Raw genomic sequence first — 27,702 nt, forward strand, 5'->3', positions numbered from 1 at the left:
TCCTTATCAGGGTTAGACAAGTGAAGCCAACAGGCATTTATTAAGCATTTACTATGTGCCAGGCACTGTACCAAGTTTGAGGAATAAAAATACAAGCGGAAAGAGTTCCTGCCCAAAAGGAGTGTACATTCTAAAGAAGGAAAATGACAATGATGCTGAAAAGGAGAGGAGAAGACATGAAGGGTTTCCCTCTCCCCCAACATGAGGGCATTGTAGAGAAAGTCCAACAGAGTCAGGAATGGAGCCTGCAGAGGAATGAAGACATGGTTGATCTGGGTATCCTTCTTAAAATAGGGATGCTGAGAGGAACCAGTCAATCAGAGGGAGGAGAGTTCTATAGGGTGTGAAGTCCAAGAGTGGCATGAACTTCCAGGTTTCTGGGCCATCATGGAGAAAGTCTATGGGAACCAGAAGTTAGGCAAGCTGGTAGACCCCTGTGTTTGGAGGCTTATCATATTAATGATGAACTAATCTTGGACACCCAATTGGCTTAACCCACTGCGGTTCAAAACTCCAAAGCTCAAGAGCCAGCTTCAATTTCCCAGATTAGAGATATATCCACCAATCCCAGCTTTCTATATTATTTTTAAAAAGTACTGCCTCAAGGGGACAGACAATGGAGTGTAGGACAGATGGGGCTGAGGAGAGACTTGAGATAAAGAGACCAATTCTAATGCTACTGGAATAAGCTTTCTTAAATCTGGAAAGGCTTATATGAACTGATGCAAAATGAAGTGAGCAGAACCAGGAGAACATTGTACACAGTGATGGTAACATTGTAAGGATGATTAACTGTGAAAGACTCAGCAATTCAATGATACAAAACAATTCTGAAAGACTTAAGATGAAAAATGCTATCTACCTCCAGAAAAAGAACTGATAAAATCTGAATGCTGACTGAAGCATAGTGTTTTTTTTAAGCATTATTTTTCTTGTGTTTTTTTTTTTTTGGGAGGCGGGGAAGGTCTGTGTTTTCTTTTGCAATATGGCTAATATGTAAATATATTTTGCCTGACTGCACATGTATAATCTATATCAAATTCCTTGCCTTCTCAAGGAGGGGGGAGAGAGAGAATTTAGAATTCAAAATTTTTAAAAGCAAATGTTAAAAACTGTTTTTACATGTAGTTGGAAAAAAATAAAATTTAAAAATGTAAAAATAAAAAAGAATAGGCCTTCTTTTGCCTTTTGGAAAAAAAAAGTACTGCCTCTCACTGGAATGGTTAAGTGTTGGATAATATTCTTTTCGTATTTAAAGTACTCTATTGTTGGTTTGTTTGGATATGGCATTAATTTGGGGACTAGTCTCAAGCAATAAAAACTGTACATATAGAACAAGAAGACAAACACAAAGTATTAATTAGGAGCTCAGTATGTGACAAGCACTGCGAATGCAAAGTAAAATCAAAATAGCTATCAAAGACTGTACCTCTTCATGGTTGAGACAATACGTGCACATACAGGTATATATATATATATACATATATATATATATATGCAAGACAAAAAAATCATACATAAGGTAGACTTGGGAGGGGGAGGACCACTAGTAGCTGGGGAGCCAGAGAAGGCCTCAGGCAGTAAGCCAAAGATTCCAGGAGGTCAGTGAGGAGGGGAGCCATTCTGCCTGGGGGCTCGGCTGGGGAGGAAGTCAGCACAAGGACTCAGGAACAGGAGAGGGAGGCATACGCTTGATGAACGGCAGCTGGACAGAGAACATGAAGGGAAGGAAGTTGACTGAAAGAGCAGGAAGAGGCCAACGTGTGAAGAGGCTTGAAACATCAAACAAGATCTGGGAGATAACAGGCATCATTAGGGTTCCCTGTGCATGGGATCACATGGTCTGTCACACCTTCACTTCAGGAAAACCACGTTGGAGCTTGTGTGGAGGACAGATTAAAGAAGAGAAACACCTGAGGCAGGAAGACCAAATAGGACATTGCTGTAGCAGTCTAGGGAAGTACTGATAAAGACCTGAACTAGCATGGTGGCTTTGTGCATGGGGGGAATGAAGAGTATGCAAGAGCTGCTGTAGATTTGACTACTAATTAAGATATGTAGGGAGAATAAGAGCGAGGAGTTGAGCATAACATGAACATCTGTGGGAAATGGCAAGTTTAAGGTTGTGATTATCCCTGTGTATAGGTGAGGTAGAATGAAGGAGTCATCTGATTAATTGACCAAGAAGTTAGTGTGTTTGAGAGCATATGAGCATGAGAAGCAGGAGGTGGGGTAGGGAGAAAGGCTATGATTCAGGCCCTGAACTCACTGAGAAAAAAGGTAGAATGGTTTAGAGCTTAGTAGGTAACATCACCAGGATTTGGATTAAGTGATAAATTTAGACAGAGCAAACCTCAAAGGAAACGTTGTTGAGTGATGTCAACAGAGGGTCAATTACAGAGCAGAACCATGAACTCCAAAACCTCCACTTGAGGAGGGAGTTTTGCTCAGAATGGTTTATTTCTTACCTGGCTGCATTACTTTGGGACTTCTCTGATTTTTCCACCAACCCTCCACTCCCTCCCAATTCCTTTTTTGCTTCAGTAATACGAATTCTTATTTCTACTACAATGCTATTTCTATTGAACTATATTCATACTACCTCTTAAAAATACCCAGAACCTATCCTGTTTATAGTCACAGGAAAATGATTAATTTAACAATAAAGCAAACATTCAACAAATGAGTATTGATTAGTTTTAAAGTTACTGAATTTCATCTTCCATGAAATTAAAGAGGACAAAGTAACATCTTTAATTTAGTATAATGTATTACTCAGATCCAAACTTTGTGATCTTGAACCATAAAAAGATTGTGATAAATCAAGAGGCCAAGGGACACAAATAAGATATTATGAATCCTAAAAATAATACAATTTTAAATGTAAAAGTTGCTTTAATTTGCATTTCTTTAATTACTAGTGATTTGGAACTTTTTTTCATATGGTTTACACAAGAAACTAGCTAGTAATGTTAATTGAGTTACTTTGTCTTCACTAAATTTTACAAATCTTACCTTTAGTTTCCTCCTTGCGTTAAATTTCCGCAGTTGTTCTACTGTTTCAGGAAGATGAATCTTATAGGCATAACGATCTCTCTCCTACAAGAGATAACACATTTACCAATATTTAATCACATGAAAAAGTTAAGAAATTTAATCAAAACCAAACCGCAAAGTCAATATGATAGTGATTGAAAATTAATACGGATTTTATCAGACACAAACTAGCCTAGTCTACAAAAGAGGAAGAAAGCTCAAGATTGAAATTAAAATGGTATTTTGTACTTTCAATAATGAAACCAAAATATAGAAAGACTGAACGATTTTTGGAATCATGTATTTTTAGTTTTATAATTACATGGCTTAAATAACACAAATAAGTTATTCATAATCATTATGGCCATTTAAAATTGGATTTGGGTTAGTTCCTGTCAAAATTAACAAATTAATTCAACCCATATAATATTTACAGCATTATCTCTGGAATACTGTAAGCTGTGTTATCAAAAGTCCATTGGCAATAAATGTACAATTTAATCTACTTATAAAATCCTAGAATTAAGCTGATGAAATACAATTTCCTTCCCAATTTAAGGAGCCCGTGGCATAGTAGGGAGGGTGTTAGACTTTCAAGTCTGGAAAATCCTGATTTAAATCCTGACTTTGCCACTTACCATCTGTGAACTTGAGCAAATTATTTAATTTTTCTGGGCCCCAGTTTCATTAAATGTAAAGTGATGGGAGTGAGTGCATGTGTAAAGGGGAGTGGAATGGGAGGGACTGGGCTAGATGACCTTCAAGGTCCTTTCCAAATCTAAATCTAGGGTCCTAGGAACATTTCTGTTAATGTACATTCAGTGAAGACTGGATTAGCTTTTTTTCGTTCCTTAAGCTTCAGCTTTGCATTTTTAGCTCACAGACCTACTGATAAATTAAAACCCCCAGATCTTTCTCATATTAGTTACTGTTAAGTTAGTTTTCTTTTTTTTAAAAACTGTATTTGTACAATTGATTTTAATGTAAATTCAGGACTTTATGGTCGTCTACTTGATTAGAACTTGTTGGCTTCCTGTTGGGAATGGTTATCACAGAATTTTAAAATTGGAAGAAACCTCTGTAGTCATCAAGTCCAGCCCACGGCAGATCTCCCCCTACAGCACACCCACCAAGTGGCCACACAGCCTCTGCTTCTTTGGCTGTCATTTTCACTGCTGACTCAAACTAAGTTTGAAGACCACTAAAACCGTATGATCTTTTGTAGGCAAACTGCTATGTAACTATATGCTTCCCCATCTAAAAATTTTCAAGTCTATGTTTGAACCCAAGCAAATGACTGTTTATTTATTCCTATTAACTTCAATCTTAGTAGATTCAGCCCTGTGTTCTTGCCTGTCTAGATCTGTTTAGATCTCGACTACTATTACTATCTAGTGTACTGGCCATCCCTTCCTAGTTTTGTGTCATCTGCAAATTTAAGATGCGCATCATCTAGTTCTTCATCCAAATCATCAATAAGAATTTTAAAACAGCAAAGTACCAAACACAGTTTCGTGGTGGCTTTCTTCTAGGGACCCCTTCTTCCAAGCTGATAGTGAACCATTAACGACTATGCTTTCAACATACATTCAACCTGTTGTGCAACAATTTTGTTATTGTCTAACTCATCTTTCTACTTCCACTTTATCAAAATCTTTGCTAAAATCTAGGTAAGCTGTATCTACAGAATGATAATCACATATCAAAAAAGGAAATGAACTTCACATGAAATGTTCTGTTCTAATGAAGCCATGCTCACTCTTTTTGTCTACTGCTTCTGTTATAGATGCTGATGGTCCATCCTTTTTATAATCGATTCTAGAATTTTTCTGGGAATGGAAGTCCAGTTTACTGACCCATAGCTTATACATTCTATTCTCCTGGAACATTTGGCCTTCAGCTCTGTAATATCTCTCCTACTCTCTGTGATCTTTCAACTATTGCTTACAGTGGCTTAGCAAACAAGGCTATCAATTTTTTAACTACCTGAGGATATCATTCATCTGGGTCAGGTGGGCTGTGAATTAAGCAAGGATGTTAAGGTGCTTTCTTACTATCTTCTTACTTATTATGTGTATCACTTCCCTATTAGCCATTTCTATTCTGTCCCCTAACATTTAAGGACATTTTCTTTGGCAGAGAAAACAATCAAAATTAGAACAGAGGAGTTCTGCCTTCTCTCTTTCATCACTTGTCCACTTGCATGGGGAGCCCCATCCCTCCTTTGATTCATCTCTTTCACAATAACCACCCTGTCCCTCCCCCAGCACGATTCTGTGCCAGGCTTGTGATATGTTTTCCAAACTCCTTAGCCATTTTTCTCCGTCTATTCAGGAAGTCTTTAGTATATAGTGGTGACAAAATTGCTTTTGTTTTGCAGATGCCCCACTCAACCAAATGTTTATCATCATGGTCTCCACCCATCCATTCCTCCTCCTTCCTCTTAAGATTTCCTCATGATCAAATTTGCCTCCTTAATTTAGGAAGGAATTGTGATGGCAGAAGACATATTCTATAATAAAATTCCTAAGGGATAAACTCCATTGATTAAAGTTGAATAAACTAAATTTTTTTGGAAGGCAAATGATGTTTTAATTTTAGCCATCCCTTAAAACTTCAGTAGCTCTTTCTCCACTGCCTCTAGAATAAAATGCAAAGTCTTACCTTTAAATTCCTTCACCTTTGATTATCTTTCCAGACTGATTTCAAATTACTTGCACATTATATATATGTTCCAAGCCAAACTGCATTATTTGCTATTGCCTACCTATGACATTCTGTCTACTACCTCCATATATTTATACAAATTGGCCTCATGCCTAGAATACTCTCCTCTTCTCTGCTTCTGGGAACCCTTAGCTTAGGTTCAACTCAGAAGGTACTTTCTACACAGGGCCTTTTCTGATTCTGGGGAGCTAAGTCTGCCGGAAGTGACTTTGTATTTATGTTATATACATATATCTTGTACTTAGCTGGCTTGCTCTTCCTCCCCCTTGGCCCCCCAAAAACATAAGCTCCATGATAGCAGGAGTCAACTTCATTTTTGTGTTGTATATCCCCACCACCTCGTACACAGCCTGTTACATGGAATGTGCTTAAAAAGTGCTTGGTGAATTGGATTGAGTTGATTCTTTCCTCTGTGTAGAAGAAAAAATTGCATGTCTAAATAAAACTATTTTTCATCTTGACAGTATTTACATGGTAAGTATTTTGTGAATGATTGTCTTCTCGACAGAATAACATGAAGCAATAACCTCTTTTCCCCTAGGCCAAAAGCAACAACAACAACAACAACAAAAAGCACCATTTAGCAGTTATAAGAATATGATTCAATAATGAAAACTTTGAATCCACTTCATATAATAGAACACATATAATAAAATCTCATATTTTTGTTTCTTATGAATTATAAGTTATAGATGATTAAGTATAAGATATATATACAAATACACATATATACCCACACATACACATAACCGGTGATACATTTCATCAACTTACACTGAAGAATAAACATGAAATTAAGATTTGGAATTCACGTTAAAATAAAATCCATTTGCTGAATTCACCTCGTAATTGAACAAAGGAAAGAACAACAAAAGTAGACAAATTTTTACTTCTGATTCTTGTTTCATATTAACGAGGCCCAATAACTATTTCATTAATTAAAATATGAGGACCTCTGAAATAATCTTAGGAGTCTAGGAGAAAAAAAGCTAAAATAGGTTACTGGAGATAGAATATTTTCCCCTAAAATTTACAAATATGAGGAAGAAACTAAAACTGGAATACAGTAAAAACCACCCTTAACAATAACTCCTAAAAAAAAAAAAAGAATAACTCCTAGTTATTTCCATTAACCCTGACGTTGCCAAAATTTCATTCACAAGATAGTATCTTCCTGGATATAGACACTAAAGAGACACAAATGGTGCAGAATAACTTTAAAAAAGTTGATTAAATTCACTCTCAGATACTTTGTAATGCTGGGATTACAAAGTACAGGCTATAATCACTAATTTAGCTAACTCAGTTGTCCCAACAGGAGGTAGACAGAAAAAATATGAAAACGTCTAGCTGCTGCAAGAAAGCCTTTAGAAAGGCACCTTAAAAATTAATATAATACACCCCCCCAGCAAGCAAGATGAAATACTTGATCTTAATACAGTTGGATATAATTTATTAGTGTAGCACTTTCCCCTAGTTAAATCCCACTACCCTCCCTAGAATTCTTCTATGATTTAACTACACTGAAGATCTAAAAGACAAGGAGCAAAATGACCCTAGGACCTCTCTCTCTCTGTGTTACAGTCTCTCTTTCCCATAACGCTCTAGCTATCTAGTCCCATATTTCTGACTGCCTGGTGGGCCTGGATAGTTTCCTAACTACTTTGCCCTTACCATCCTTAATTTCTCTCACCTTTTGGTCTTCTTTTCCATTGCTTCCCCTATTTCCCTGCAGCTGCCAAGTCCTATTTATTCTTCCTGCTTCATATCTCACAAGATCTGCCTTCTTTTTCATTCTTATTGTTCATGCCTCCTGCATGACACACTGCAGTAGCTTTCTTATGGGTCTCTCTCCTCACTTCAAATCATTTTGTTTCCCAGCTCTCAGTTTAATCACCTAATGCACCAGTTTTACTTCCCTATTAGAAAACCTTCAGTGACTTTAGTTGTCCATGGGACTAAGTCACATTATTAATTCCAAACTGAGCATTCTTTCTTCCATACCTTTTCCAGTCAAAGTGGTTGCTTAATGCCCCTGAAAGATCATTTTTGTTTCTTCACCACTTTATTTTTGTTCATCCTATTTATCTCACTTGGATTACCCCTCACCTTCCCCTTGACAGATCCAAATCCTGCTTTGGCTTTCTAGATGCCACTAAAAATGTGTATTTTCAGTGAAACCTTTTCCTGATTCCCCCAGTAATCTTCTACCTCCTTTGGACTCCTGTAGCATTACTGCATGCACTATCAATCTGACAATTATGAATTCCCTTGTATTACTGTTCTGACATATGTAAATGTCTTCTCTCAGTGACACTTGAAAATCCACTTGATTGTATGGCAGTAACTTTTTCCTTCTTTGAACGGAATTATGAAGTCAGGCTTCAAAAATAGGTGGTGAATTTTTCACCTATACTTAATTCTATAAATACTGAGTGCACATCTTTTCTGCTCACCAATCACCAATGAATAATGATAAAGGAAATACAGAAGAGTAGGAAATTATGATTTTGATCAGTGACTTTGTTCTTCAACAGACAAAAACTGAAGATGATAATTTTTATAATTCTTTTAAAAAGAACAACATTATAAAGAACAGGAAAAAATCCCCCCCCACATTAAATTTTACCCATTCCAAAAATCACCATCCAAACTGATGCAATAATTTTTTTGACATTGCAAGAGCAAAATTTTCTTTACATCTTAATTAACTATCATATTACAGTACCTTGCTAGTCAATAAATGTTTGATTTAAATAGTCAACAAATATTTATTGAGTATTTACTCTGTGAAAGCTTGGTACTAGATGCAGTGAAGGACATAATGTTGAATACTCCCCGGCCTTAAGGAACTTATAACTTAGTTAACGAACTAAGACACGCAAAAAATAAATACAACAGAAAGTAGACTATAACAGGTATACAGGAGAGAGACAAACAAAATGCTGTAAGAATTTAGAGGAAGGTCAGAGCTTTCCATGACAAGGATTTGTAGAAGGCTTTATGGGAAAGCTGAGCCGTATTTCAACAGGTATAGATCATAAGAGGAGCATCAAGGGAAAAGGGAATGGGGTGAGTAAAGGTACTTGGGTATTTAGACTATGGTCAGAGAACAGTGAGTAGAAAAATTTCATTGGAGTAAAACGTACACCTGCCAAAGGTTTATGAAGGCATTACTATGTATAAGGCATTGTGCTAAATGCTTGGGATCAAAAGACAAAAAACAAACAGTCCTTGCTCCCATGGGCCTACCATTCTACTTGGGGAAGTAAAAAAGGAGTAAGACATGAACACAGATAAGTATAATACAAGGTTAAGTATAATACAAGGTAGACAGTGAAGGTGGTGAAGGAAAAATAAGTCAAAGAACTTTTGGTATATGTGAGGAGTGAGAGGGTACTAATAATATGCAGGATTAGGCAAAGCTTCATGGACGAGATGGTACCCTTGCTTTGAAGGATAAAGGTTCTGTAAGTTAGAAAGGAAGAAACAGTGTCTTCCAGAAAAGTGGAATGGGTTCAGGTAACGACAAGTCATCCAGGTTGGCATGGAAGAAAGAAATGTGACATAAATTTAGAGGTAGGTGAGAACAAGAATGTAGAGTGCCTTAAATGTCAGCTTAAGGGGCTTACATTTTATCTTAGATGCACTATGGAGCCTCTGAAATTTTTTGGGCAAAACACTTACATGGACTGTCTTGTATCTTAGAAATATTTTTGTGAAGGGTGGACTGGAGTCGGAAAAGCCTAGAAGTAAGGAGACCAATTCATACAGGTGAAAAGTGCTGAGTGCATATGGTAGCAATGTGAGAACGGAGATGGAAATTCAAGAAATATATTAAAATCAACAGGACTCAAGGATTCACAAAAGTTGAGAGTTGGAAGGAACTTCAGACAAACTCATACACAAAAGGAATCCCCTCTATAATATATTCAACAAGTGATCACACAGCCTCTGATTGAAGACCTATAAGGTGGAGGAACCCACCACCTCTCAAAAGTAGCCTATGCCACTTCTGGACAGGTCTAATTGTTAGGAAGTTTTTCTTGACCTCAATCCTTAATTTGTGCCACCCCTACCCACCCCCCCACCCCCCAGACTGATAAGGCCGAATATAAAGCAGCTGAAACAAAACTCAGATTCTTCTAAGAATGGAGTACACTGTGTGAAGTTCTGACTCCTTTTCTTTTTCTTTACCTTAAGCCAAGGATGATTAAGTGCCTCATAAACTGTTATCCTTTCAGCTGGATCCAACATCAACATTCGGCGGACCAGGTCTTTGGCACTTTCAGAGATATGGCTCCACTGCCTGGGATTCATCTGAAAAATATTAAAGATAAAATGATATAACTAATCATTTAAAGGAAACAACCATCCTCAATGAGATACTAACAATTACTATAATTCCATAGTGCTATAATGTAAATAAAAGCATCCAAAAAAATCCAATGACCCAGAGCCCATATAAGGGCTTGCCTTGTAATGAAGCAGAAGTACAATATATTTATTCCATTTTTGTATGCATGAAGCATATACTTAATTAAAAAATCTTTTAAAGTTTGCCCACACTGTTACACGAACTCACATATATTCAAAGTATATACCAGTTATAGTACTTACACTCTGTTTTCAGTTTTTACTTCCTATCTAGAAAACAACAAACATTTATTGAATGTCTACCAAACGCAAGGTATTGTGCTAGCTGCTGGGGACACAAAGACCAAAATTATGGTCCCAGCCCTTAAGAGCTTATGTTCTATAAGAAGGACTCTCCTCCACTAACTAAAGAAAAGACGATCAGGGAATGCTTCAAAGGAGTCGGGCCCTAAGCTGAGCTTAGTAGAAATACAAGGCAGAAGGGAAAGACTGCCTGCCAGAGATGGAAGACAGCCTGCGTGACTACAAAGAAGAGCCAGGGGAGAGAAAATCTAGCTTTGGGAACAGTCCAGTCTGGTTGGAACATAAGAGTTTTGGGAAGGGGAATAAAATGAAATGAGATTGCATACATCTAGTAGTACAATAAAACGCCATTGGATTTTTTATCTCATTGACGCCCTCTCTCAAATGGTAGAATTCAAAACTCACCCATATTTTTTCCATCCTATGTGATTCTTGCTCATGTCCTCCTATAAATCCTTAATAAAAGACTGAATACGTGGAGACTATAGTCTTTATCTTTTAACACTGGATGTTAAAACTGCCAGAGTAGAACCTGGGTTATTCATGTATGACACCTTTAGCTGTCATTATATGATCAATCCACCACCTTTCTTGTTTATACATCACTTGGATGATACTTTCATTCTACTACTTGCTTACAAGTTATTGTTGGTAATATGCCGCAGCTTACTTACAACAACCACATGTCCTTCCCCAGTCCTTTGGATGGCTTTCATTCTGTGGGAACTGTGGAGTTAGCATGTTAGCAGCTAGGCAGTATCACCAAGTTAACACATTCTCTCAGGAATTTAGGGCAGTAAAGGAGCTGCTATGAAAAGACCTCTAAACCATCTCAGATACTGCGCCTCAGCACCCTAAGGTAATAGGGGAAACTTTGCTTCTGGGGACTCAGAGCAGGAGCTGATGGTACCATGTGGATCTCCTGGACATGCTTCATCCTTTGCTATCTTGGGAAGGGTCTGAGGAAGGTGATGTAATGCATGAGCTCAGGTACCTCAGGTACCTGATCACCATTTTATTTTTTCGTCTCTAGGAGTGTAAAAGTTGTAAGAGATCCTGGCCTTCTGGGGGTCAAAAGTGATTAAAGGCTACACTAATTTCATGTCAAATCATCCTAGGACCCCAGAAGTAGATGCCTCCTATCAACTCATCGTTCCCTATTCTACAGCAGGAAAGTGCCATGGTCACACCTCCCCCTTATTCCCTTGTTCCATAGCCAGTATCTACTAATTTGAGAATCCTCTCCCTGATCCTATCTATATTCTCACTTTGATTATTCTGGGACATGTCCTCCTACGTCCACTCATTCCACTTTACATTTTGGAACTCATGCTCAATTCTTTATCTCTATCTGGCTTTTAACCCTGCCACACTAGTGAAACAATTCTCTCAAGAGTTAACAAAGACTTCTTATTATATCTAATGGTTTTTTCTTGTTCCTCATACTTTTTCCCCCCTTTGTACCTTCCTGACTACTCCTTTTCAGTCACTTGCTATTACTTACTGTATTACTGACATCTCTAACTTGGGCCGTCTTCTCTTTCCCCTGGATAATCTTTTTTTTTTTTTTATTGAGTCAACAAACATTTATTACTAAGTATATGTTATGGGCTGAATGATGAAGGCAAAGGAAAGATCCATAGAAAAGATCCACAGAATTACAGAATCTGAAAGTGGAAGGCATGTGAGATGTCAACTAGTCCAGTTCATACTTGCTTAAGAATCTTCCTACAATTTAAGGAAGGAGAGAATTTTCTCAGATGGGGAAGGGTGAAGGGAGATTAAGGAAGGCTCATCTTAAACTCTCCAGGCCTAAGAGTTAATGTGGAACAGTGGAAAGATTATTGAACTTGGTAAAGAAGAGACATGGTTTTAAATCTCAGCTCTGTATGCATAACCATGGCCATGTGACTTAACCTTTCTCAGTTTTCTGATGTGGATAATAAAACTTGTAATAACTATTTCATAAGGTCACAGGTAAGAAAAGTGCTTGAAGCAATATATAAATGTCAGTTATTGTTTTTGCGCGCCCTCTGGAATAATTAATCTGCTATAACAATGTTCTCTATAAAGTACACCGATGAACAATTATCACCATTTTACACTGAAACTGGGACCAGAGAGATAAAGTTAGTGGTCTACAGTCACTGGGTAAATCAGTAATAAACTCAGGAAGAGAACATGAATCTTAATCTGGTAATCTGTCTTCTAGAACATAATGTTCCCTTTTAAGTTATGGGAGAGAAATGAATTTTGACATATACTGTACTTCTGTACACTGGACTATAAAGAGTATATTGTGTTGAATTCTCTCTTTCATTTCCCTCTCTAAATATATCTATACACTGAGGGAATTAGAATTACTATATTCAAACTTATAGCAGAATTGCATTTCCAGAAAACTTATTTCAAAGTTGAGATACTTCCTACTGAAGCAATGTGATAAAAGGGAATCACATACCTCATCTGATATTGAACTCTAGAAAAGAGGGACAACACATTTAATTTGATTTATCTTTTATCTCATTAATGTGGGTACTCTTCTCAGCAGCATAGGTCACCATCCATCCATGCCTTCTCATCCTGTGTGGCTCTTGTCCACACTTGCTAGTAAATTATGCAGTTAACTCTTTATGCTCCTAGATGACTGGCTGTCTCCTTTTCAAATCACATACATATCTATGTGATCATAATCTTTAAACTCTACTGCTGAGTTCATTATTCGTAATGATGCCATCTACTCACAACCACTATGTTCTTTTGGTGACCCACAAGTTTAATTCTTTTGAAACTGTGCTGCTTCCTGTCTCAGAGTCAGACAGTACCCATGGAAGAATATTAATGCTTGCCTTTGCAGAGAACAAAACAATAGATTTGGAGTTAGAAGGGATTTCACAGACCCTTCATGAGAAATGAGAGGGCATTCAGAGTACTGTGTACTCCCTGCCTTCTTTGTAGAGGTGGAAGACTTTGTATGGATCACTACATATAATTAGTTGATATGCTGATTAGTTTTCTTAATTTTTTCTTTTTTTTTTTTCATTATCTGTAATAAGATCTAACTTTCTAGGAAAGGGACTGGAAAAAATACATTGAAATATAAAAATAAAAGGTTGTCAATAACATTTTCCAAAAAAAAGTTGTGACCACTATACACTTTCTAGTCAATTCTCGGTCCAGTTCATCTGTTCATTGTACATCCACAGCTTCGGTTCAAGATATACATACTAACAGACCATCTAACATCACATCATAGCTTACATAAAGGAATGCTTTACCTGCATGTTTTTTCCCGTGATAGGCCAAATGATTTAAAGTGATTAAAGATCTCAAGTTGGAGGTTTTAGTATTCTGAATCTTGATGAATTCAGCATATTATTCACAAACAGGAGAATACAGAGGAAACTTACTACCCATAGGGAATATCTGTTGTTATATCTTTCAAGAAATCTTGTGTGATTTTGTCACATTCAAGTAGACACCTTGCTGGAGGAGGGCTTTTAAGATGGCATTTTATTCTAAATAATCAATTTTTATATAGTCAACAAATTAATAAACACAGAAAGATCCCGTACTTTTTTTATCTTTTAGTCAACTGTGTGACTGAAAAGATGTATTGTTTGTAAACACCTGCCTGGTCCCTTCTCATACATTCATCAAGAATATTTTTGATAAGTATAAAGGTAATGCTCATAAAATTTTTTTAGAGGTGGGAACGTAGGCATGTGGGTCAGGAGTTATTTACATTTTATTGGTCACTTTTTTTTGGGGATAATAATGTCTGTGATTTTTCCTCATTGATAATTTGGTATCATACTCTTTTTTAAAAAACTATTTAACTATACTTAAGAATTTGAAGGCATAGGTGCAGCTAGATGGCGCAGTGGATAGAGCACTGGCCCTGGAGTCAGGAGAACCTCAGTTCAAATCCGGCCTCAGACACATGATACTTACTAGCTGTGTGACCCTGGGCAAGTCACTTAACCCCAACTGCCTTGCCAAAAAAAAAAAAAAAAAAAAAAAGGTTTGAAGGAATGAGGTTAATCTGTTACTTAACATAACTCCTCATTTCTACTATACGGTCTTATGGTAAACCTACAGATTGCTAAATAGCTAGATTTATAGGAGAGCTCCAAGTGAAAGACTCATTTGATAGCTCCTTAAATGAGAAAATTCTTAGTCTCTAAGCATACTCTCCAATAGCATTATGGTAGCACAAGATATCTAAAGTGGAACCAAATGAAAATATCCATATTTTATAAACTATGACTGCTGGTAATTGATTTAATCATTGTTCCATATTTTACTCTTATTTTACTGTTTGGTAGCTTACTTAACTTTCAAAATGTACATCAGAGAACACTTTTAAAGTAAAACACACAAGGCTAGTCATTATTAGAACATTCAAGTTTAATGGCTCTTTTAAATGAAGGACAACAAAAAAAATCTGTTTTCTAAAAATGTCAATTTTGATAAATATAACTCTTACAGAATATCATCTGTATGATGATATAGCCATAGCTTTCTAGACTTTCTATGATTTTCCTACTGAAATGAGAGTGAATATAGTTTACAATCCTCTTATGTGCAATTATCCTACAGTTCAGTTAGTCTTGCAATCTGAAGGAAGAAAAAAGCATATGATGGATTCCCCTAATGAGCTCCCTATCCAAATCAAACTGTTTTTAGATATTTTCCACACAGCCAATCAAGCAATTATGAGGGCCACACCAACTTCTGGAATAGGGAATATATAAAAGGATTTTATCGAACAGTTCAAAAACTCTTCCAAGTAGACAAGAAAGAAGGCATCTGTAGGTTACAGACTTATTGTTAGTCGCCAGAATTTGTTGAATACTAAACTAAGGCTAAATTCAGAAGAAAACATTTTAAGAGAGTCAAACTGTAAAATAATGAGTAGCATGGTTACACAAAGTAGAAAGAAGCAGTAGTGGGTAACTCAGTTAAATTAATTTTTAAAAAGCTTATTGAAAGACTCAATTAAACTCACTCCAAGAGCATTTAAGGATGAAAACGGAATAAGGGCAACACAGAAAAAAATGGATTAAGATTGATAATTATTTCTATAACAAATATATTTTTAAAAACCATCAAGATGGTGAAGTCACTACATTTGGACTCTAACATTTCAGTCCCATATGTGTTTATAAAAAAGCATTATATGAGAACACTATATAAGTGGAACTAAAGAGAAGATAGAGAAAGCAATTCGATTACATTAAATGTACACAGAAGAGATCCATGCAAGAACGGACAAAATTATGTTTTTGAGGATTGAGTCCCAAAGTATTTGAAAGGGAGATATGAAAGGTACAGAAGTAACTTTGGACTTCATTAATTTAACCAAAAAAAAAAAAAGTGATTTGAGAAAACAACCATCAACTCTCACGTCTTTCCCATCTACATAAATTTTTTATAAGAATTATCTATACATAATGGAAAGCAACCTTGGTGAGGTTATTTGCAGTAAACAAGCTGGCTTTTGCAAGTAGTATGTCATAGAAGACCATACTGAATCACATAAATGATGGAAGAAAAATATCCTCTGTGCTTACTGTTTGTTGATTATTTTTAAAAAGTATTTGGTTTGGAAAAGCAAAATGACATTTTAAAAACCCTCTTTTGATGTGAAGTCTTCTATCTGATTATCAAAATTATTCAAAATTTCTTGAAAAATGTAACAACAGGTACAACCTTGTTTGACAACCTGTTGATCGTAAATAACAGGACAGACATAAAACAAAGGGACAAATACTTGCAAAAGGTGTTTACCACTGCCATGAAGGAGGATCCAGCAAAGAGTCCATGGGGAAGAGAAATTTCCAATGGATGGTGAGGTACTCCAGATACTCCTGTTTGTGGATGAAATTGTGCTGTTTGTAATAAAGCCCCAGAACACCGCAGAGCCTCCTGGAAGAGCTCTGTGACCACTCCAAAGTATATGGACTAATCATACACACAGAAAAGTCCAAGTGGATAAAAAAAGCCTACTGCCCAGATTACAATGTATAGTTAGATGGGCAACCTATAGAATAGTGCATACATCAGAGACAAACAGTGGAAACGGATGACTCCAGTTTACAATTAAATGGGAAGAGAATGGGTTGGCTTGTCTTTTGGAAATTACAATGTTCCTTTAATGACCTCAAATTTCTCCTACAAACAAAAAGCAACATTAATAACATTAAGTGTTATATGGTTCTGACCAACACAATCTGTGAGGAATGAATATCACACAAAGGACAATGAAGAAGCACATGGTGGGTGTGAGCAGGCTGCCACATGTAACAAATAAGCAACTTTGATGAAGAACAAGATCAAAGGATATCATGAGGGAAATAGATGATGGAAAAAAATGGGTTGGTCAAATGACAAAATAGAGGAATAATGTGTAAATAGTTTGCGTGTTCCTTGTATCTTTGCAATGTCAGGAGAAAGTAGGAAGGTTCTCAGTATGTTGGATGGATGAAGTTTGGAAAACTTATGGGTGAGGATATGGGGAAATAATCATAAAGGATGGGAAGGCTTGCATGGATTACAATCTCCATACCCTGCTGGAAAGTACAAAGAAACCGATAAAAGTTCAGATATATTTTAGTATATAGAATAAATATATGTGTATATATACATATATAAATGTATACAGAATATATTCCTTATTCCATTTTCATCCTTAAATGCTCTTGGAATGAGTTTAATTGAGTCTTTAGATAAGGTTTTTAAAAATTAATTTAAGTGAGTTACCCACTACTGCTTCTCTCTATTTTGTGTAACCATGCTACTCATTATTTTACAGTTTGACTCTCTTAAAATGTGTATCTATCTATCTATCTATCTATCTATCTATCTATCTATCTATCTATATATACACATACATATATATATATAAAATATGTGTGTGTGTGTGTGTATATATATATATAAATAATATATGTATATAGCATATAGGATAAAATAATATGAAATGAAGCCTGGTATACTGAATCTTACCAGAATTGCTTTAAATAACATTGTGCAATGTGGTGATTATGTTTACAGTATAGTTACATTGTGCAATGTGGTGATCATGTTTACAGTATAGTTAATACTAGACTATAAATAACACTTTTGTAGGTAATGAAGGAAGAAAGCTAGTCTGGCTAATTATATAAAAGCAAGTATAAGTGACATACCTCATACAGAACACAAAAAGGCTAAAAGGAATTAAGCTAATAAAGATTGAATTTAAGGTTGAGATGAAGAATAGCTAAAATTACATAGGATCAACATTTCTAATGTAACTATAAAAATAAGAATCAATAAAAAATGGATGTTTTAAATTGCTAAATTTAAATTGCTAAAACCTTAAATTGCTAAACCATAACCAGTAATGTTTTAATCTTTTTTGCGTATATCCTTACTGTTAAACAAGTTAATTTTGGCATCCAACCAGGGTAGGTAGGTTCTACTTTCAGGTACCCAATGTTTTAGATGGGGGCAGGGGAGGGGGGAAACGCACCCAACAGACACTTTATTCAGGACAAAACTGAAAACAAAGGAAAAATTCATTTGCAATAAATTCAAGATACTGTTCAAAGTCTTTTATTCACCAAGAATTCTATTGTTTGAATATCTTTTTAAGTAACTAGGGTTTTAATTTTGCTGGGGTTTAGAAATCTATTGGTTAAACAGACAACTTTGGTGTAATGGTATTGTATTAAAAAAGATCTGATACATATTGTAGCTCTGTGAAAAATACAAGGAGTCAAAACTTACTTCGAAGTCTAATGGTTCCTACTCTAGGTTACTGAGGAAAATGAAAGGCTTATGAGAGCCTAGTATTATGTGAAAGATTCACTTTAATAAGATGTGGTTTCAGGAGCACAGACAAAAGATTGTGTTGACAAATTTTATGTGAAAAAAGAACCAAACAAGGAAAAAGCGAGGTGACTTTTTATCTGAAAATTGAAATTGACTGAATAATATATAACAGAATGGATAGTAAAGAAACAGAAAAAGGAAAGAAACCAGGGAAGTAATGTGTAAGTCCCATCTTAAAATTGTCTTCTTTTCCTATAAACATCAGTGACACTATGGCTACCAAGCAGTTACACAGGAAAAAAAAAATTAAGACTCTAGTTGGCCAAATGCTTAGTTTTAACAAAGATATATCTATGACACAATCCTGTTGACTTTGCTAAAGAAAGCTACTGAGCTTGTGGAACCCTGTGAAATTTGATCAATAAGCAAACTAAAAAGGCAGAGTAATGTAAAAAAATCATTTAATAGCAGATTTTAACAAAATTTTGTGGAAAATCAATCATTCATGTTTCATTTACCTTATATTTTCCTTTAATAATCCCTTCAAACAATCTTTCCTTGGTTCCGTAAAAAGGCAAACAACCACTTAGCAGAATAAAAAGGATCACCCCACAACCCCAGACATCTACAGGTTTCCCATAGGGCTCTCTTTTCACCACTTCTGGGGCCATAAAATGAGGTGTTCCTACACGTCCTATGAGGAAAAACAAACAGAAAGTGAGGTAGGTTTTATATTCCCAAAATGAAATTAATAGAGCAATAAATAATACAACAATAAAACATGTTTTTATACCATTATTATCTTTTCTCCTTTTCTTATAAACATAGATTACCAAAGTTGAAAATTACTTCTTTTTTCATCTTTTGAAAGCAATGTAACCTCTGAAAGCAAAGATCTTATCTTCTTCCTTTCTGGTATCTTCAACAGGACCTAAGATAATTCTCAGGCAAACAATGGGCATTTACTTGTTGACTTTTCTTGGGTTTAAGTTTCAAACATCAAGATTTTAAGATGTGAATTAAATTGTTAAATATATGGGATACATCTGAAGGTTACCAAATGAGTTGGTTCTAAGAAAATTCATTAAGTACTTGATTTTATCAGAATTCTCTTTCTGGATTTTAGATTTTTTTTTTTAAATCATCAAGTAAAACTTCTTTCTCACCTTCCTTCCTCAGGCACCCATACCCATCTTCCCTATCAAATAATTTTGAAAAAAAGAAGTCTTATGAAGGTCTTGAAAACTAGTCTTATTTTTTTTCTGGGGGCATTTCCTAGTGAAATCTCAGACAACTACAGGTGTGTGTGGTATTACTCTGGACACTTCTTGTTCATTATCTCTAACACTACATTATGAAGCTAGTCACCTACAAAGGCATAAAAATAGTCCTAGCTATTACAAACTTTATAAAAGGCTATGGAACCAAAGCCAGGCCTTAAACTATTATTTTAAATGGAAATAGCAAAGCTTGAGGTCCAGTGGGGTGAAACTAAATTTTGAAGTTTATATGATCACCAATTCAACTGAAACATTTATAAAGTGACTACTATGTCCAAATGCACTGTGCTAGGTACTGGGGATACAGACATCATTCAAAGTAATTTCTAGAGGTGAGAGAGAACTACGTATTGGGGAAGATCAGAAAATAATAAGTACTTATTAAGTGTCAACTATGTGTTGGGTATTCCTGACAGAGCTGGCACCTGGCCTGATCTTTGAAGGAGTCTAGAAATATCTAAGAGGCAAACATGAGGAGAGAGTGCACTCCAGGTGTTGGGGACAGGCTGTTGAGAGATATGGAGGCAGAAGATGAAACACACCTTGAAGAAGAAAACTAACTGCAAGGACATATCATGCACACAAACAGGAATGACATAAAGGCAAATGGTTGTTGTCAACAAAACACACTAAAAATCTGAGGAGGGAGAAATAAATAACTTTTTACTGGTGCAGATCAAAGTGGTCTTTATGGAAGAAATAGCATTTGAGCTAGATACTAAATGAAGAGAAGTATTTCAACAGGAGGAAATGTGGAAGGTGAAGGTAGTGCATGGTGGGCCTCAAAGATAGTTAATGAGAATGGAATGAAATAAGTCTGGAAAGACAGGTTGAGCCATATTGTAGAAGTACCTAAAATACTGTGCCAAGTGTTTGCTTTTAATTTTAGGAGCAAAAGCAAGTTCTTAAATGTTTTTAAACAATATGGTGATAATGTATTATGATGACTGCTTTGGCAGTCATGAGAAGAATGGAATGAAGTGAGGTGTGAATAGAGACAGGAAAAAGTTTAAACAATTAAATTTTTTAAAATTATTGAAGTGATAGATAATGAGAAACTGAACTATGGTAACAGCAGTATGAGCAGATAAAAGGCAGATGCAAGAGAGAGTGAAGAGGCATGGAAGGATGTGAAAGATTTTGACAGACGCTGAATGGGGTCCAAGATGTACCCAAATTGTACTGAATACCATACTAGGCTAGATTACATTATAGTAAGGCTCATTATAGTCCTGTGTAGAATGTACCAATTTTAGTTTCTGCTTTTAAATTAGGATTCTTTCAGAGTTCAATATGATTAAATTCAACAAACATTTACTAGTTTATGCTAAGTGCTAAATTATATAGCACTACTGTACTTGCATACAAAAATATATTTGATATTTTCTTATTCAATGAAAAATCATTGTTTGGATTAAAATTATGAGTGATATATTAGTTGCATGGATCAATAATCTTCAGAAAATACTTTAAGCACTGTGTGCTTGGCAAGAGATTTACAAGATGTTATACTAGTAATATTAGCACTTGCATTTTGAAGGAGATATAAAATTAGGGTTATCTAAAGTAGAACTAAAACCTAGCACTACTTTTTTGGGAAATGGATTTAAAAAGGACAGAGTGGTAGAATTATGAATCTTGTAATACCAACTCTAAAATGGAAGACAGTTTCAAACAGAATAGGAGTATATCTAATCCCAAAGATGAAATTATTATTGTTAGCTTTAAAATATGGTCTACAAAATGAAATCTTATGGGTTCACTACAATACAGGAAAATATAACACTCCTATCAGTAGGTGACAGGGACATTCTTTCCAGTACAGTAAGTGCTTAATAAATGCTTTTATTTCATCTGTTTCTAATCTCATGGGTCAAAAGATTAACCATCTAGCACAGGACCCTGAGTGTTAGTCTCATCCCACTACAATCACTATGTATTTATTTTGCATAGCTTCTGTATCTACTTCTTGTAAACATGTTGTATTCCCCTACGAGACCGTAAGCTCTTTGAGGGTAATGACTGTCCCATTTTTTATTTGTATCTCCAACACCTAACACAGTGCTCTTGGCATATAGTAGGCACTTAATAAATGCTTGCTGACTGATTGTCTGGTACACAGTAGGTGACTAATGAATGTTTGTTAATTTGTTGACACAAAACTCATTATTATCCCACTAGACCATCAATACAAGCTGTCACTGATCCTGAAGAACCATAAATTCAAGTTGAATGTTAATGGAGCCATGTGGTTGAATACACTTTACAGACTTTCAGAGCTGGAAGGGACCTTAAAAATCCAACTGAATAGATGAAACTAAAATGAGAATCATAAAATAATAGGACTATTTTCAGGAAAGAAAATTCTCTTTGAAACTAAAAATTAAATTCAATAAAATTGGCACATTTAACAAAAAGCCTTACAAGTATTAGAGAATCAGTTTGGTTTATTCGGCCTGGTTGTGGCCGAATATGGTCACATTAACCTGTGATCTCTAAGTTCCTCCTTACAACTACACATTTTTTTGACAACTTAACTTTTTATTACATTATTTACATAATATCATACTTTTAAAAAATGAGGTAAGACTGAAATATTTCAAAGCTACGGACACAAATCGGATAAAGAAAAGCTACTCTGAAGTAGCAAAAAATATTTCCTAAATCCATAAAAAATCTGACGTGGACTTTGAAACTGAAGTTGAAAGAGTAATATACCTCTGACTGCTATTTTTTTTTTTTTGGAGAATATAGTAACAATTGATAGCAACTGTTTATGATTTCCTGCAGGCTGACTACCCACATCTGCATTTCTGATATTGATATCTGAAGAAAATAAGCTCCCTATGGAAAAAAAATGATGACCAAATTCACGAAGGAGAAATTTCTCTTGTTTCTGGAAGACAAAGCCTCCCTTATTTAAAGGGATTTTATTCCTCTATATGTTCTACCTTGATGTCAATAATTTATACAAGTGTGAATTTAAAGACAGTGATTTGCCTCTCCCAGAAGAATCTACATTTAAAGTACCATCTCTTATTGTAGACTGACAGACTTTGTTCCCTATTAAAATAATTTAACATTCTATTTTCACATAGTGCTAACTGTCAGGAGGTTTTTTTCTCATATTTGGCCAGAGCTTGCCTTCCTCTCTGAAACTTCAAATCAATGCTTCTATTTTGCCCTCTAGGACAAAATAAGAAATAAGAAGTCTTATTTCCTTTCCACATGACAACCCTCCAAATCCTTGAAGTCAGCTACCACATCACTTCCTCACTCCCTTCATTATTTCAGAGTCATCTCCAGTTCCTTCAACGGAACCTCAAGGCAGTTTCAATTCTCCTCTCAGGCCTTATACCAGGCATTTTTCTTAGATGCACTTCAACTTGTCCATCCTTAACATTTGGAATTGAACCCAATAATGCAGTAGTGATCTGACCACAGCAGAATATGATTAAGATCATCACCTCACCTGTTCAAAAACAGATTTGTTTCACTGTAGCACAAGACTGAAGTTGCTTTTAAAATCCACTGCCATGTGACAACAATGACTTATATTGAGCTCCTATTTTATTAAACCCTTTCAGTAATGTTCACATTATCTGTTGCCTAGCCATGTCTTTTCCAGCTCTGTATTTGTATGACTCATTGCTGAATCCAAGTATAAATCTTTATGTGTATCCCTGCTAAATTTCAGACTTCTGAAGACTATTATAGGAAGAACAGGAAAAGAGAGAAGGACTTAAGATAGATACAGAGCAGGAAACTGTGTAGGTATTTTGGAGGTATTTGGACTAGTGAAGCAGGGAATTTGGGAAGGAAAAATTTGGATAAATTTGGGAGAAACTAAAGAAATTTAAAGGAAAAAAAATCTCCAGGCCCAAATACTGATCAAATTCTACTTGAAGCTAGAAGAATAGCAATATCAAGGACAAGTAAAAGAGGATATAAAAGGAAAAGAAAGATTAAGGAAGACCTAGGAAGATTAAGGAATAAAACCCAAAGAAGACTCAAGTTGGAAAAGGAGAAGGTTTTTGCAAGAAAAGACAAGTAACAAAAGGTAATTGGAAGGTAAAGCAAATTGAAAGAGTGGATTTGTGAGTGAACAATCTGATGAAAGAGCTGTATAAGTTTCTTTATGGCTGAAAGGAAGGTGGGTGTCCCTGCTGGAGTCAGTGTTGAGTCTAAGAAAAGGAACTGAGCAGGGCTGCCAAGTTATTAAGAAGTCATAATCACCAGATAAAGTTTTAACGAAGTGTATGAGGTCAGAGTGCAAGCACCCACAAACAGTTAAAAAACAAAAAATGAAGCTGAAAAACCTCATTCAATACAAAGAGTAGGAGAAATTTTGCAGTAATTTTCATGAACGTGTTTGTATTTTATGCACAGAGAGGTGACTGTTAGTTGTGTACCAAGTGCAGGTTGATCTTTTTTCAGCGGAGAAAGTGAAGGAACTTGAAGAAAGAAAGGAGATATGAGATAGAAGTGAGGTAGCTCAAGAGAAGGAAAAGGAGAGATGTACAATAAGAGCATAAAGCCAGATGCAAGGCTCTTTCTGAAGGAGGAAATGCTCTAAGGAAGAAGCTACTTGTCTTCAAAGAATGATACAGAACAAGAATATAAGATCATTAGTGAAGGTATCAAAGGTATTTAGAAAAAGAATCAAAGAACAGTAATATAGTTTAGTGAATTACTGCTTAGGGGTGGTTAGGCCATCATTTAATAAGAGAGGTCTACAGTCTTCCCAGGGCACGTATACATGTCAGACAACCTCTGAAGACTTATCAAAATAGATCTATTCACATGAACACAAATACCACTGAAGAAGGAAGCTAAAATGTATTGCCAATGATTACTGAGTCTTGAGAAAGAAAATGAAGACCATAGGGGGTCAGGTTGTGTTTTCCTCACTTTTGCCTATTGAGGCAAAGGATGATGAAGAGAAACACTAATTTGGCATTTAAACAGCTGGCTTAAGGAGGCAGTATCTTAAAATGGGTTTTGGAGTTCTATATTACAGCTTAATACTGGCATAACAGTCTTCTGACTTGAGTAAGAATACAGCTGATAAAGGATGGTAAGAATGTATTTATCAAGTAGTCTTGCAAATCTAAATCTAGTGCTTTAAATCAGAAAGGATGAGAGTGGGAAAAGATTGTGTGTGTGTGTGTGTGTGTGTGTGTGTGTGTGTGTATCCTTCAAGTTAGATAGCATAGAGAAAGCACAAGAGGACCAAAAAAATCAGCTTTACAAGAACAAGATGGGGAAGGTGTGACTAGATATTATGGAAAAAAAAAAAAGATTGAGAGGTAGCAGTATGATGTGGCAGCAAAAAAAAAAGTTAATAAAATCTTGGTCTGCATTATGAGAACCCATGGCTTCTAGATAAAATGAAGTGACAGTGCCACTGCATTCTGCTCATATCAAACCTCATCTGAAACACTATGTTTGCAGTTCTAGAAACTGTGGTTTAAAGAAGGATATTAATAAGCTGGATAGTGTACAGAAGAGGGCAACTAGATTGGTGAAAGGCCTGAAGTGACTGTCAGCTGAAGGAACTGGGGATTTTTATCCTGCAGAAAGATTAATCAGGAGAAACATGACAGCCATCTTCAAGAATATGAAGACCCTTCATGTAAAGGAGGGATCAGACTAATTCTTTTTGGCTCCAGAGAACAATATTATGTCTTTTCTCTCTCATTTATTTAGGCTGTATTTAAAATTTTTTTTTTCATAGACTACATGACATTAAACCACAAATCTTCAACATGTGTTAACCAGCAGGAAGTTCTTTGGACTTACATGCAAAAAAGTGAATACTGAGAAAAGAAAATTTGACCACATGCAGCACACAGTCATCACGTAAAGTTTCAAGAATTTAGCAAATAAATGACATGAGGAAACATACAAATGGTTAAGAAGACCAGTTAATTAAATGCAATAATTATTATGTAAGGCAAAATTGATCTTAAAAATGAGGTATGACTTTTTGGTTACTAACTGAAAATTGACCTACACTGAGAAAAACAGAAAGTCTATCAGAAAGTCTAAGCAGTGTTATAATGTATGAAAATAGTTTGCAGTTTCTTTCTGGTTTCTAATACTCTGGAGACATCATTAGCAGAAGCTATCAGTTTACAATTCTGGTATTCAAATTAATAATTTTATCCTTAGACCATGGTTCAATATTTAATCACTAAACAAAAGTATTAGAATTAGAGAAAACAGCAAATTTCATAGTTTTTCATCAGCATCCTCTGAAACTGAATTCAACTTTTGTCTTAGACAGGAATGAGACATTTGTTTACTCCAAGTTTTTATGTAGCTGACTTGACTGAGGAATACACAGCATTTAGCCTATCTTCTTTCTTAGGGTGCAATGCTGAAGCCTCTGGTCTGAAGATATGTTAGGTGTGGGGTAAGTGACAGGTCACTGTTTGCTCAAAAACTACTGGATCAGCAGAAGCTGTATTCAAACTTCAGTAATCCACATTACTGAACAGTAGCGGGGAACCTGAAACACTGAAGAGCTTAAAGGTAATTTACATTTGATTTGGGAAGGTATTACAGATAGAAGTTATTTCTAATTATACTATTTCTGGGACTCAGAAGATGGCCCACAGTAACAGTGCTTTGCTGATTAAGTTACAATGAATTCTGTTAAGTGAAATAATATGCCTAATAGAAGCCTTCACCAATTTCTGCCCTTGTGGAACTTCTCTAGAATAAAACCCTGCTGTTCTGGTATTTCTCATCTGTGATGTAACTGGGTTTGAATGCAATGTAAGAAAATTTTCAAACGTGACAATATTACAAAGGCCTATGTGTTCTTTCCCCCTCTTTTTTAATCTTTTTCAGAGGGAGATGTAGAGAGATTTGGGGGTTACTATTAAATTCTACATAAGAACAATGGTTCTTATAGTTGGCAGGGACCAATTGTGCTAATGATCAGTCACTACAGGCATAAGTCTCTGATTTAGTCATTGAAAGACTGACAACTGCAAGACAGAGGTGGGGAAAAGAGCAAAGTTAAAGGAGGGGAAAAAATTAAAATGGGACAGATTTTTAGGTAGAATCTGTTAACAGGAACAAATGAAAAATGAAATACTTGCAATTATAAGAAACATCTCCTCCTGTAAATTGTGTTAATGTTTTTATTTCATATGTAATTGTTTTTGCAAGAGTTTTTTCTTCTTTTTTTCTATTTATGTTTTCCCTTGACTACTATTTAAATTAATTTGCATTCCCTGGGTCTACTGGGCATACAGAGATGGATGGTGTGGAAAGAAGTTAGCTCAAAAACTGCTACAGAAAATGCACAAGGTAGACAATCTATACACAGATAAATGAATGCTTATTGTGTTTAACTTGTGTGTTTAACTTGCTGTTGTTTAGTCAGGCCTATCCAACTCTTCATGACCCCGTTTAGGGGTTTTCTTGGTAAAAAATGGTTTGCCATTTCTTTTTCCAGCTCTCATTTTACAGATAAAAAAACTGAGGCAAACAGGGTTAACTGACTTGCCCAAGGTCACACAACTAGTAAGTGAGGCCGAATTTGAACTCAGGTCTTCCTGACTCCAGGGCCAGCACTCTACCCCCTGTGATACCTAGCTGCCCATTTAACTTGTAAGAACTCCAATAGATGTGGGGGGATGTTCAGTGGCCATTTAGCCTGTGAGTGGCATTTTAAATACCTTCTGAATGTTATTACCATCAGATACTGGTCTGGTAAAGAAATATCTCTGCCTTCAAAGAGCTTTCATTTTAATTGGGGATATACCATTATCAAATTTAGAACTGCTTGTTTATAGGCATATGTTTTATTCAATTATTAGGGGGTGAGGTAGGGAGAATGAGAGGGAGTCAGAGACCCTGAGCTAGACCAATACATAGTTTAAGGATTGATAACTGATTGAAAGTTGTTGTTTTTTTTAAACTTACCTCCAGCAACAAGTCCAGACTCGCCTAACTGAATAGCTACTCCAAAGCCTCCAAGTTTAACAGGTGCTGAGTTTTCTTTTGAGGCAAGGAGGACACAATGTGGCTAAAAGGAAAATGAAAAAAAAGGATTATCTTTCAGATTTCAATACAATTGGCTCACAGAATTGAGTGAAATAACAAAATACTAATGAGTTCAAATTTTCATATAAAGAGATTT

At 35.7% G+C, this 27,702-nt stretch overlaps 1 protein-coding gene across 11 annotated transcripts in view; it reads right to left on the reverse strand.

Moving 5' to 3' along the window:
- Nucleotides 1-27,702, reverse strand: part of CASK (calcium/calmodulin dependent serine protein kinase) — a 395,225-nt gene that overhangs the window by 135,205 nt on the left and 232,318 nt on the right. For all 11 annotated transcript variants that reach the window (XM_027875619.1, XM_027875618.1, XM_027875615.1 and 8 more), the window contains 4 exons: nucleotides 27,486-27,588; nucleotides 18,783-18,958; nucleotides 9,961-10,083; nucleotides 3,016-3,099 (listed from right to left, as the gene is read on the reverse strand). In XM_027875619.1, coding sequence (XP_027731420.1) covers nucleotides 3,016-3,099; nucleotides 9,961-10,083; nucleotides 18,783-18,958; nucleotides 27,486-27,588 — 486 coding nt within the window. The remainder of the gene's footprint in view (nucleotides 1-3,015; nucleotides 3,100-9,960; nucleotides 10,084-18,782; nucleotides 18,959-27,485; nucleotides 27,589-27,702) is intronic.

Source organism: Vombatus ursinus, unplaced genomic scaffold (genome assembly GCF_900497805.2).
Source record: "Vombatus ursinus unplaced genomic scaffold, bare-nosed wombat genome assembly UNPS02014809.1, whole genome shotgun sequence".
Taxonomy (NCBI): domain Eukaryota; kingdom Metazoa; phylum Chordata; class Mammalia; order Diprotodontia; family Vombatidae; genus Vombatus; species Vombatus ursinus.